Raw genomic sequence first — 14,086 nt, 5'->3', positions numbered from 1 at the left:
TTTCGTTAATTGCTGTATATCAAGATCTGCGCGTTTGCCTTTGCCTTGTAATTGACAGTTCAATGGTGATTTTTAATATAAATTCACTTGAATCACATCAATTCATCGGGGTGGGCATGTGTGTGCATCTGGAAGGTAGGCTCATAGTCTCCTTAATTAAATAATTAAAAGTTAATACCTTCCATCTTTCCGACTTTCTGAGCCGAAGTGGGATCTGTAGGGGGTGCGACAGACCTGGCACACGCCTGCCTGCTGGGGCCACTAGTTTTCCATGAGTGCCGCACGCTTTAGCCAAGCCACTGCCGGCTGCCTCCTGCCTGCCTGCCTGCTTCGAGCAAGTGTTCTGCACGCCTGCCGCTTCAGCCTTGCGCCTGCCTCATAACCGCCTGCTTGCTTCACTTGGCCTTGATGCTGCGGCTTCCGTCTTCTTTTTAATCATGGGATGCAAGTCTCTGAGAGACCTTAAAGGTCCCCCAGTTCACGACGGTCTCCCGGTCTTCTGTTCTTCGGGCCAACCCTTCAAAAGTTTAATTATTTTAGAATTTTGGATTTTTTTTTTTAATAGCTCATGACAATATATACGTGGATGCATTCATTTGAACTATATGAAACAAAGACCAAGGCAGCAAGAGTGCTGTGCATTAGTTAGTTTATATAGTGATGAAGCAACAATTAGATAACTAGTGGCCCCAGCCAGGTGAGTGCGAATTAATCACCGCTTGCGGCCATTATTGTGCAGCAGCGATCCTGCTGCCGATGATCCTTTGAAGAGATCCAAGATGTAATTCTCCAGATCATCTGCAGTGTACTTGCTGTACTTTTCACCGGCTGAGTTCTTGCCGGCGAAGCTCCGATATGCCTGGATTACTTTCTGCGATATCGAAATTCGCAAGTCCTTCCGCAGCTCGCCGTCGGGGATCGACCAAGTCGTCTGGATCTTGTACACCTCCTCGAAGGCATTGTTGAAGCCTCTGTACCGCTCCTTGAGCAACGTCTTCCCCAAATTGCCATCGTCTCGCAGCAGAGACAGCAGCGGGACCCATGTCCCTCGCTCATAGCTTCTCGCGTGCTGCTGGAATTTGACGGTGTAGTCTCGGATCCATTCATCTCCAAGCAATTCCGCCAGATCTGAGCCTTTAACCTTTTGGACCATGTAATAGATGTTGTTCATCATGAAAATATGAATCAAGGAGCCGTCCTTGTACAGTCTGGACTTGCTGTCGAGGTTGAATTCCAGATCGAACGTCAGCGATTGCAGATGCTGGGGCAATGACGCGTCCTTCTCGAGAAGCGAATTTAGGGTTTCGGCATAGCCCGTCAATGTGCTGATGTAGTTCATGACGTACTTGGTGAGATGATGAACGCCGCCTCCCGGGAATGCGGTCGTCGATTTGTCTGAAGCAACTGCGTTCCCGAATTCCATGAATGTTGCCCTAGTGGTGTCGCTGAGTCGATTCACAAGCTCGTGGAACTCCTCCCTAACACAAGATCCGGCTTCTTCCGAGAACAGAGAGTCTATGTCTCGGAGAAGATCGGCCAGGACCTCGTACATGTCGAGCAAGCAAAACAGTTTCTCCGGCCGGCGAGTTCCGATTGCCATGGCTTCGCCAAAGTTCAAGAGGCAGAGCATTGAAGCCTTGGAAGCCTCCACAAAGCAATCTGAACAAACGGATCCAAATTGTCCCAAGACATGGTAAAACAGCCGTTTCTCGCTGGCCAGATAAACTCGAACTACGAACTTCAACGCCCGGATCCACTTCTTGACCTTGCAGTTCAAGCGTCTCCACTCCATTTTCAGCAAATCCTCGATGCCGAATTTGTCGATGCCTAGAATGACGATATATTCGTCCAACACGTCCCTCCAGAAGTCCACAAAAGCACGACAAAATTCCTGATCGTAATGGGAAGCAAACATCGTGTTTGCAATGGATTTGATATCTAAAACTGCATCCGGATGGACCAAATCAAGACTGCAATATTCCTGGTCAGGTTCGGTGCCGGTGCTATATCTCCTCGATGCATCCTCGACTGAATCGTTGTCTGTAGAGACGAATGATTCGTCGTACACAACGCCTTCCTCCGACAACCGGAAAGATATGAAGAAAGCGGGCTCCTGAGACTGCTTCTTCCACTCAAGAAGTATGTGAAGAAGCTCTTCCTCAAGCCTTTCCATTGCCATGTGAAGAAGGGTATGGGCCTGGCCAAGCAATTCCTTGTCTCTGCCACTAAAACTCTCTGTGATCCGCTGAATTTCATAAACTGCTTGCAGGTAATCTGAAGCTGTCTCGCGGCTGCCTGAAGCCCATATCATGGACGGGTTCGATGCCCAGGCCACAATCTTCTGCTCGGCAAATTTTAGCTGTTGTTCAAACTCTCTGATCTCCTCTGCCCTGCTGTCGCTGATCCTGGCCATGGAGGACAAATGCGAGTCCAGCTCCATCAAAAGTCTTCTGGTGTCGTCGCTCAGGTTCTTACTTGCCCCCAAAGCCTTTACCAAATGACGAGCAGCAGCAAGTACATGCTCCTGACCGTCATCGGTAGGGTTAGTAGAAGCTAAATCCCCCATGACATAGAACGTTAAATGAAGCAGGATCCAGTATCAAGGACTGTATCTTGGAGTCTGGAATGAATGAAGAAGAAGATTCAGACAAATAGAAGAAAACATGAAAGCAGAGGCTTCCGCCAACTCAGGAAGCTTCTTTACTTCAAACCTCTCATATACTACTGAATCAGTCCGTACTAACAATTTAAGAAGTGAAAACTACAAATCGAACAAACTGAACCACTTGATCTGATGATCACAACCCAAGAACACAAATACACAATTAGCAAACGGCAAACAGAGAATTAATCTTTGATTTTCTTGTTATATATTGAAGGAAGTAGCTGATCCCAAATAAAAAGATTTAACAACAGAAAGAAATGGAGTTAGACAAAAGAGGAGGGGAACCTAAAACATTGAATCCCCGGCTGGATTTATTGGATTTTGATGAAGAAAGAGCTATGGAAGTGAGAGGAGTGTTGGCTGGCTGGCTGGCTGGCTGGGTCAACAAGGAAAACTATAACTTGGGGAGAGTTTACGCGTGCTTCTTGGGTTGCCAATTGTCAAGAGAAAGTCTTTGCGAATCCAAACAAAGAGCAAATGTGGAAAAATAAATCCAAGGATTTTAAAAAAAATACGGAGAGAAACTGAATCCAAATTTCGCGCGTTTTGACTTTTCTTTTTCTTCCTTTTAAGGATGCGACTTTTGACTTTGATCTTGACGTTTTCGGCAAGCAAACTAGGGGCTGGGCGGACTGACCATTGACCAATGGCTTGTGTTGTGCCAGCCTTGCTCCCAGTGGGCCAAACTTCGGCCTAAATGGATCCTCCATCCAGTGTAAATATAAAATTTACAAGTATTTTAAAATAAAATTCCATGCTATCAATATCTACAAAAAACATCCTTTTCACGAGAATATTTCGATATTTAAATTAATACAAGTTATATATATATATATATGATTTAGGTACAATAATAGAAGAATAAGTTATTAAATGACATAAAAGAATAACAAATTGATTCTTGAGTGAGGTACAATCTTCTCTCAATGCTAAAAGTAGATACAAAGAATTGCCGTTGAGGCACTTTGATGTTTAACTTATTAGTATAGTTTCATAAAAAAAATATATATATAGTTAAGTACAAAAAAATAATAAGTTATTAAATCCTATAAAAGAAAAACAAACAGATCCTAAAGTGATGTCTAGTCTCTTTCGTATGTTAAAAACACATTCAAAGAACTGCCCTCAGTGTTGCCCCCGAGTGCGCTATGATCCTTTAAGTTAGTATAATTTAATGAGGGAATAATAAATCTAAGTGAAATTTTAAGCTTACCCGTTTAACTTTTAGCCTTACTTGATTAGATGCATTATGTATTTGAGTATATTTTAAACTTAACAAATTCATTATTCAATTACTTTTTAAGTCTCAAAAAGTTTCATTATTTGCACGATTACTAAGTTAAGTTTACTCATTTACCTTTAATCTTTACTCGAATACAAGGAAATGCTACTCAATTAAATTTAAGTTCAGGAACTTAACTAGATTTCAACTCATCCTTACTCAATTATCTAAGATATCCGCTAAGTATAAACTAATATTAGTCGATCAACAAAAGAACTTCACTTGAATAAAACATTGCCCATATTTTTTAACCTAAGTTACTCGATTACTTAAATAGATGCACTCGAGCATTAGACATGATTACTTGATTACTGAATTATCTTAATTAATTGATGTATTCGAGTATTTTTAACACTTAGTCGATTATACTTATAATTGTAATTGATTATTTTGAAAATGAACTGAATATTATTTGATTACTCTCAAAGCTTACTCGAATAATTTTCACAAAAAGATTTTCATATGCCTACTTGATTTTTACAAAAAGCTTGCTCAATTGGCTCTCACATACCTGATAAAATACTCGATTTTTTTCAACATTATACTTGATTAAAGGATTATCAAAGTTAAGAATATCTTAAAAGGGTTTAGGCATCATCAATGAACTAAATTTATTAAAAAATATTTCCTTATTCAAATTTACTAAAAAATATTTTCTCGTTGAATCAAAACACAAATTTCTCAACAAGTATAATTTCTTTTAACACATAAAAGAAGATATGATTGAGAGAATAAAATTAATCTTTCCCCTTGTAGTCCTAAACAAGGCTTAGAGTATTTAAAAACTTAATCAAGTATATCCTTTGAAAAGTCTTCAATTAGAAAATTCAGAATGACATGTATACTCAAAGGTATAATTGAGTATCTGTATTATATTGAGCTAAGAAATGTTTTATCAAGTGATCTTAATGTTAATTAACTAGTTGAGAATTTAGTTGAGTAACTATATTCAGTAATCGAGTAAGAACTAAGGTTGAAAATGATAAGTTTATGTATTTGTAATATTAATCGACTAAAAAAACTAGTATTCGAGTATACCATCATTTTAGTCGAGTAATGAATTATCTTGCCCGAGTATTAAATTGACTACAAAGTGTCAAGTCTCGGTACTTTGACAGTAGTCAATTAAGAAATTAGGCTTAATTAGTTTTTTTTTTTTTGCTTAATCGAGTACATATATACTCTAGTCAAATAAATTTGATTGGACAGAGGTTGAGTCTCTATATTTAAAATGATAATCGACTATGTAAATGTTGTAGTTGAGTATTTCTTTGTTGTTTTTAATTAACGGTAAAACTGGAATGAATATTTATCAGATTTTTAGTAGCTTGCAATATCAATTTATTTAGCCGTTTAAAGTTTTCTAAGGAATTTTTTAATAGATAAAATTTCAAACTCCTTTAAATATGTCTAGTCCCTACAAATTTATTTCAATAACTAAAATTGGAAAATGAAAGAACACTTCATGTAAGATAACATGCTCTACCTTATATTTGTGTATATATATATCTCGAAGATAGGTAGATTGATATAAATTTTCACTGAATTTTCAAAATGTATAGTAATTTTGTAACTACAAAAACTATTTTTAGAAAATTTGCAGTTTAGAATTAGATTTTCTAAGAATATTTCTGTTAAAGTAAATATAAATATATATACATATATCTAGAGAGAGAGAGAGTTTAGGTTGGGGAGAGTGAAGGCGAAAGAAAATGTGTGCTTATTTTGGGGGCTACTTTGTGCCAGTCCAGAAAGGGTGGGGGAGGTAATTAGCTACATCCTGAAGGGCCGTGGTGGGTATAGTTTAGTGTAACTAAGAATGCGTACAATCCCACATCGCTCAGAGATTCGACTTATTTGCAATATATATATTTTGGGGTGTCCAACACAGCACGAATCAGAGTGGCGCAGCGGAAGCGTGGTGGGCCCATAACCCACAGGTCCCAGGATCGAAACCTGGCTCTGATAGGATGCTTTTGTTCCTGCAACGTAATCAATTGGTTGGTTCTTTATGACAATTTCGGTTCATTTTGCTTTGGGTTTCTCTGTTTTCCCTAACCTAATCGATTGATATTGGTTTATTTCCCTTTGTTCAAAAGTGAGGATCTGATACCATTCCAGTGATTATTAATAATTGGATACTTTCTGAAGTGATGGGAGTAGTTCCCTTTCTTTTTCTTCTTCCCCTTTTAGGTTACTCTCCTCTCTTTCTCTCTCTCGCGTGTGTGTGTGTTTTTTTTTTTTTTACATTATCAATCATCATCATTTTCTTCTTCTTTCTTTTAGTTTTATTGTCATGGTGATAATGTATGTATACATATGTATATATATATATATATATATGTTCTTTCTGATTATCAATTATTAGTGTTCTATGGTTCTAGTATTATTAAGATATAATAATAAATTTATATTTACGTTAAATTATTCTTTTGTATCTCTGTCTTTGGAAAACCTATAAAATAGAAAATAATTTGAGGCACAGAATGTTTCTTGTATGAGCTCTCCAATACTTAAGTTTGTTCAATTAGAAGAATATTCAGTCTTAGGAGTAGTAATAGAAGTATAGTCTCAATAGAGTCTTAATCATACTTTGATTGAAGGAATCATTCGTTATTTAAAGAGGTTAAATCTAACAAATGAAAGAACATTCACATTTTTCAAGATTGTTTGTTCTGGATTTTCAAATAAAGATAACAAAAGTGAGTTGACGTATTCTCGTCGAGTCATAACTTAGAAAGTCTCTCGAAGATCATGTCTCTGGGATTGGAAAAAGACTCCTAGAAGGGTTTTCTAGGGGTAATAGGAAAAGTCTCCCAGAGGTTGGGAGAGTCCCACAAAAGTCTCTCAAAGATATCCAAGGAAGGCTCACCAAAAAGTCTCTCAAGGACTACTCATTCAAAAAGGCCTATTGGGGTCTCTTATTTAGGCTTATAACTTTTGGGCTTTGACTCATTTTTTTGGACACATCAATTGCCCCCACTCTTTCTTTTGGGTCTCCTAGAGGAAAAGGTATTCTAATCACTTTACATTCTCTAAAAGACTACTCTTTCCTAGGCCTTTGATTTGTTTACCATGTGGTGATTTCACTTGATGGACCTCCTCACATTGCATAGTTATCCCTTGGTCGCTTCGTTACCCAAATTGTATGGTCCAAATCTTATTGTAGTTTGACTTTTTGTCACCTGTAATCCCCCATATAAAAGGGTCCCTTAGCTAATTTATTCTCACTTTTCCGCCATTTTAGTTTCCATTGATAGCTTTCGAAAAATGTGTTTTCAACTCTCCCGAAGACCATCCAACATATTCACCCATAACTTTAATAGTCTTCCAGAGGCCTCTTTTTGCATTTCTATTGTTTACGTCACTCTCCTAGAGACCCTCTAAGCCTTTTCTTGGAGATCTTCTATGACACTCACCAGATGCCTTTTGTGACCATTGACTTTATCTATTAGCATGTTCTTTTTCCTTATGGCTAGGACTAAATAGGTTGAAAGGACTTTTCCTTCCTAGGAGCTAGGCTTCTTTTAGGAAAAAACACTAGGTTAGATGAGAGGGATATCAAGAGGATAAAAAACACATTCCATTTTTTTTTTGACTTTAGAGTGAGACTGCCTAGTCAAAGGGAGACTTGTGTTTCTCGCATTACCGAGAATTGTATTGGAGTCCACGAGGCATCTATTATCTCAGGCCTTCGCTTCTGTCTCCCGAGTTTGGCCTGAGCTTTTTGGGGGCAAACCGTATTGTACCCACTCAACTCCACCCTAATAGATGGGCACAATTGGTAGGTTTCTCCATCTTGTGTCACCAAAGGAGTGTGGTGCCCTCATCCAAGTTGTTGAGCTACTTCAAAAGAAAAAACACTTAAAAGGATAAATTATGTTTTTCTTTGTATGTATCATTTTTTAAACAAGTTCTCCAATCATTGATATATATTATAGAAAAATCAAAACTTGAGAAGACATCAACAACATATATAGTTTTCAATTTGAGTATCTAGTGTTGAAATTGGTTAAAATTCCAAATTAAATTAACATGTATAATAAATCTTTTTAAATTCTTAAATGTCAATTGAAACAAGTAACATATATTATTATATAAAACCAAAGGCATAAATATCGAAAACATTCTTGTATCAGAACTAAAAATGATAAAATTCATTTAGTACACAATAAATCTTCAATAATGAAGGAAGAAAGAGAAGAAAATGATGGGCTAACGTCAATATCATAAAAATTTAGATTTACCATAACAAATTCAATGCTAAGAAGAAATTAATACCCAATTTAAATTTGACAAACATGAAAAGCATGAAATATACTCCTTTGTTTCAACACAACAATAGTGGGATTAATTCAAACCCTGGCCACTTATTCAAAGATTCAAAACTAAACACTTGAAACCACCCCACCAACCAACCACATCTAGCTTGTTATGCATTAATATGCATATAATACTGATTATATTATTAATTAATTTATAAACACTACAATTTTTTTATTTTTTTTTAATTCCCATTCACTCCACTCAACCTTGGGTGCAAAAAGGGTGAAATCTCTCATCTTAAGGGCCCTCCACGCATTGTCCCAGGCACATGAGAGGAGTTAATCACAATATACAGTGACACATCAAATAAGAGGCACAGTATATAGTACCTGCAAGAAGTCACCCCCACTCAACCTGTGGTGGGTCTGCCCGGATTTCTCATTTGAATGAGACTTGCAAGACACGAAGAAAGGGTTCATTTGAGCTTAGGAAGAAAAATGACAACTGCATAAAAAGAGATACATCTCCTTAATGGTCAAAGCAGGAACAAAAACCTATTAAGCTTTAGAATTTTTTAGTCAAATATTGTGGTAGTCTACTTGATTGCATTAATTATACTAAGAGAGATTGTCACTATTCTACCAAAGCAAAAGAAAAGAGTTGATTGGAGTAGGAGACGAACAAAGTAATTTGAGTCATTTAATTATAAAGAAAAAAAAAAAACTGAGGATCCAATGTAGGGACAGACCAAGGATTTTTTACTTAGGGGAGTTTCAAATTTGTTTTTCAAACCATGAGCTTTACCAATAAGAGAAAAATAAAAAGACAAAAATGAGAGTGTAAGAGCTTATATTTAACATAATTCATTAATTTAAAAAAAAATACAAAAAATGTGCAATGCAAATATCTTATAAAACTATTTATAAAATTATTTAAAGCCCCAATGTACTTATGCATTATCCTTAAGATGATCCCAAGGTGAGACATATAAGAAGATACATCAATAAAGCATATGGTTAAAATCATTTTAACATATATGAGAATATTAATAAATAAGACATATTAAAAGATAATCCTACCAACATTTATTAACTAAAACAACCTCCATATATCTTATCAAGAATGTCCTTCCACAGGCATAACGCATCGGTAAAACACAAGGAGGATAATAGGAGTATCGGAGATTCGAATCCTTGTGGTGTCTTGGAAGATAAAATTATTACTGAAAAACAGTATTAGCTGGAAAATAGGCTGGAAGACAAGTCACCCACATGGAGGTAGGGTCATGGTGCGCTTTGTCGCCTTTCTGGGAGTCTTGTCCGCATAATGTAAAGGGTCCATGGGGAGGGTAGTTGTTTCTTAAAAGTCCACTCCAAATGTGTATAGGCTGTGATCACATTTGAATTTATCCAGAGAACGAACCAAGGAGGAAGGCAAGTTGTCTACGGGATTATTCGGAGGAAACTTGGACACCTGATTGCATAAAAAAAAGAAAAAGATAGACTTAATGTTATATGTATTTTCTGATTGCATGAGGTGGGTTGGACTCGATCCAGCAGCTTGGCCCAATTGCCTGAAACCTAATAGGCTTGAGCTCATCAGAACAAACTCATACATCGTTAAAATTTGAGCTTAGATCACGGAACCAAACGAGCTCTCAGCGATATGCTCAACGAGCTCCCAGTAACGCTTCAAGCTCGCTGGCCTAACTGATTAGCTCGTCGATCAAACTATTCAGCTCGCATAGCAACAAGATTACTAAAAAATCAGAAGCAATGACCCATTTACTTTTGTGAGGCAAACCAGATCCCTGATAATATAAAGCCCACTCTCGATTTGATGGAGATGATAAGGACATGTTGTACTCCATGATATTATCTCTACACTTTTGTATTTTATGCAATTGTAAACACCACTCACTATAAATAAAGAGAGAGCACTGATAATACCATACTGTTACTCTGCTGGAATAACCAGAGAACAGTTGTGGAGTAGGCATCGTTCTGGCCGAATCACGTAAAAATCCCTCATGTATGTTCTATTCCGTTCCTCTTCCTTGCATTTTGGGCTTATTTACTCATTGCAGGCCTACGAATCACGATCGGCTGATCTTGAACGTCAACACTTAACATATCTTTAATCGCTATTCTAAATAAGAATACAAAACATATTAATAAGTCTAAAAAAATATAATATAAGAGGATATTAAAATTTTGATATAAATACAATCATTACCAAAACATCCATAACATAAAACTCAACAGAATTCCCACAACTTACTTGCAAAAATACATTTGATTACATATAATTTTTCACATCTCACAATCGAAAAACACAAACTTCCTTAAATAAATATGGCCAAACACTCGTTAACTTCAAGAAAGACATCATTTTTCTTTTACTTTCATCAATATAGTACAAATGATCATTTAACTAGTTTAGCCTTCTCTATAAAAGTACAAATTTTCTTACTTTGCACGTTTAATATGCTCAATAATAGTATATGCAAACTTGAATGCAAGATAATGAATAATCATAGTATATGCATGCTTAAAGATGAACAAAAGCCATTTCACCCCTAGACTTTTAAGCCAATGAGGAGGGCTTGGCTCTCTTTGGGGTTGGGCTTGGGTTGCTTGGGGGGCTTGGAAAAGCAATTATTATTTTTTTAAGCCACAAAATCTATTTTTTTTTAAAAAAAAATGGGTGGGTCCCCCCTGATCCAATGTTCTTTTACTCAATTCGACTAGATCTGGATCTAGAAAATTGCACGGCTAACTTGTTTTTTTGGGGAGAAAAGCATAGGTCAAAACTGGATTATGGTAGCTTTGGGGATGTTATTATATATCTTGAATACCATGTACCAATAAACTAATATATACTTGATTTGTGATTCTTTTATGGTACTTAATCATCACTGGAAAAAAAAAAAGTGTTATTTAATTGTGCATTTTTTTAGTAGATGAAACCCATAAAAATATATACTTAATTAGTTATTTCTGGAAGCTATGAGAGAGAAATTGACAAGCGAAGACAATTTTTATAGAAGAAGATCAAACAACAAACGCAATTGCAAAGGTGTTTCAAGAACCTTGTCAGAGGCTTTTGTTACATATGACATATATATAATTCATATATAATGCAAGACAACATCTAGCTGCAATTTATTCTCATATGGGAGCCCAAGGGGCATGCAATTCTTAATTAGTATTCAAGGGTGGTGCCAAAGTGAGACCATGCATGGTAGTTGAAATGGTTATAAAATATATATATGGATCACAACATGTAGTATGTATTGGACATCCTTTATTAGCAAAAACGAAGTCTACTTAAAGAAGTACAAATAGTGTTTTTTAGTGTCTCTTTTTTTAAGTTATTCCGTACTATGAATAAAAAATGAAAAGAGAACATATTAAGAACTTTTATTTCAAAAAGAGTTGACATTGATCATGGATGTGGTCTTTTTAGAACATATATTGTAACAACCCAATTATGCATAAATTAATAAATATTTGAAAGTGAAATGTTGGATGATTTGGTTGAAAAAAATTAATTAATTAAAATTTATTAAGTTGATTAACTTATTAGTTTTGGGTAAAAGTGATATTATTGGGGTATGGCATAGATAGGTGTTAATAATAGGAACTATGGGGTCAAGGTGGAATTGCTGGAAGTGGCTGAGGAAATTCCTTAAAAGGAATTAAGTGGGTAATAATATGAAAGAAGCAGCTGGCGAGCGAGGGTGGCGCGCTCTGGTGGTGGGGGCCGTTTTGGGCAAGCCGGAGCCATTGTTTGGCAGCCACGCGGCCAGCCTTCCACCACTCATAAGTAAAACTTATTGAAAAAGAGTTAGAAGGATTGCATTCATCTCAAGCTTTAAACACACATTATTTGCAAGGAAAAGTTATTGGAGACAACCAGGAAGGGCGGATCTAGGGGCCAGGCATGGACTACAATCTAGCCCGTGCCAACCTCAGTCTTTCCCAAAATCCGCCCCTAGATCTATCATGTGAATATAGCCTATTTAGGGGGGGAAAGGGAAGGGGAGAGGGGGATGGGGTGGCACAACTTGTGAATCTGGGGGTCAATCCTTCTCCAAATCAATCCCTATAACAATAAAGCGTATTGAAAAAGAGTTAAAATGATTGCATTCAACTCAAAACTTAATTAAACACATACTCTTTGTAAGAAAAGTTAATATTGAAGGCACTAAAAAGTCGTTGAAAAAGAGTCGGAAGAAATACATTCAACTCTAGATTTAAATTTACATTTTGCAAGAGAACTAATGAATCCCATTGCTTAATTATATGGCAATATTTTACTGTTGGATCCTCCATGTTTGAAGAAAAAGGTGCTGGCAAATGCTAGAATAACCAGCCAACTAATAAAGAAGAAGAATAGTAGGTAGGTAGAAGAAAAGGTCAATGAGTAAGCATATCTTAAAATTAAGTTTCAATTGTATATAATTTGATGGGTGTTAATTATTAACAGTACTACTGTTCTGAATTATTTCTACAGGAATAAAATAGAAAAATCAAAGAAGAAAAGTCTCTCCATGCATCGGTCGGTCATTATTATCCTTTTCAACTTAATTAATTACGTACGTGTATGCTCTACCATCAACAACATTTTTGTCAAGTCAAAGTGTATTTCTCTCTCAATCAATTTATTCCATTAATATTGAGCTATATATAATAAATATATATGAATTTCTGCTGATGAAGTTAAGTCGTAATTAAGTAACCATATATTTAATATATATATATATATATATATGATCAATTTTTTAGTCCTTAAATAACTTATGCTTCATTATACAAAACACTACATATTTGGACCAACACCATGTTGACTCTAATTAAGATGACTTTTATAAAGATACTACGTACAATATGATGCTGCAATACTAGATTTGATTGTTCAAATTAATGTGAATATATTTCAAGTGTAGACTCAAAGACGTTTTAGAGTAGCTCGTGCATGTGTTGGTGGAATTTAGATAATATATCTTTGAAGACAATTGGAAGGTCTCACCTTAGGAATGAGACTATTATTTGATTGTATATTCTTTTCTTTTCTTTTTTTTTTTTTGTTAAAAGAATTGGTCTCACTCTAGAACGAGACTATTATTAATTTGGTTGTATATTAGGTTATATGGAAACTGATGTGGCACCACCTAAAATTATCAAAATACCTCTACGCGCCAACGGTCTTATCCGCCACGTGGATCGCTTGAGAGACTGACACGTGGCAAGTCAACAATCCGGAATGGAGCCCGAGAAATCCAGCCCGGGCCGCAAGACCTGTTCCAACTTGACCGAGATCCTCGATAGTTGTGCCCCCGCTCATCACGAGTTTATCTCGGGTACCTCATAACAGGTCTGCATATAAAGGACAAGAGTCCTTACCAGGTTAGCCCAAGTTCCACAGCTCTTATATTTATTACGACTTGCATTTATTCTATTGATTTGAGCATCGAAGTCCACTCGGGGGACCCAAGCCCCGCCACTCCGTTGTCTTGCAGGTCCTATCACCGAGTTCCGACATCGCCAAGTCCGAGGTCAAATTTCCGAGGTCCATTCGCAGAGGTGGCACGTGGTGGTTGGTCTCAAAAACCAAAGAAACGAGTTAGTCAAGTCAAGGCTTATTTTGTTATTATTAACAAAAAAAAAAAAACATATATATTTATATATATTTAAAAAAAAAAAAAAGGGGCAAAAGCCCCAAGGGTCGGCCATGGCCGACCCAATGTGCACCCATATATATATTTATATATATATATCTCAAAAAAAATAAGCAAACAAAAAAAAAAAAAAAAACAAAAAACAAAAAAGTAAGGAAAGGGGACAAGAGCCCCAAGGGTCGGCGTATAT

The 14,086-nt window shown here is 36.4% G+C and overlaps 1 protein-coding gene and 1 non-coding gene across 2 annotated transcripts; one reads left to right on the top strand and one right to left on the bottom strand.

Moving 5' to 3' along the window:
- Window positions 1–368: 368 nt before the first annotated feature.
- LOC127791149 (exocyst complex component EXO70E2) lies at window positions 369–2,566 on the bottom strand. Its single transcript, XM_052320959.1, has 2 exons — window positions 717–2,566; window positions 369–517 (listed from the first exon to the last, which is right to left on the bottom strand). The coding sequence occupies exons 1-2, from the start codon at window positions 2,564–2,566 to the stop codon at window positions 463–465; spliced, it is 1,905 nt and encodes a 634-aa protein (XP_052176919.1). The 3' UTR covers window positions 369–462.
- Window positions 2,567–5,843: 3,277 nt separating this feature from the next.
- Window positions 5,844–5,915, top strand: TRNAM-CAU (transfer RNA methionine (anticodon CAU)). The gene has a single exon. It is a non-coding gene; the product is annotated as a tRNA-Met (tRNA).
- The last annotated feature ends 8,171 nt before the right edge of the window (window positions 5,916–14,086 follow it).

Source organism: Diospyros lotus, chromosome 14, assembly GCF_014633365.1.
Source record: "Diospyros lotus cultivar Yz01 chromosome 14, ASM1463336v1, whole genome shotgun sequence".
Classification (NCBI taxonomy): Eukaryota; Viridiplantae; Streptophyta; class Magnoliopsida; order Ericales; family Ebenaceae; genus Diospyros; species Diospyros lotus.
The sequence above is the reverse complement of the archived record's forward strand: the minus strand, read 5'-3'. Positions and strand labels throughout refer to the sequence as shown.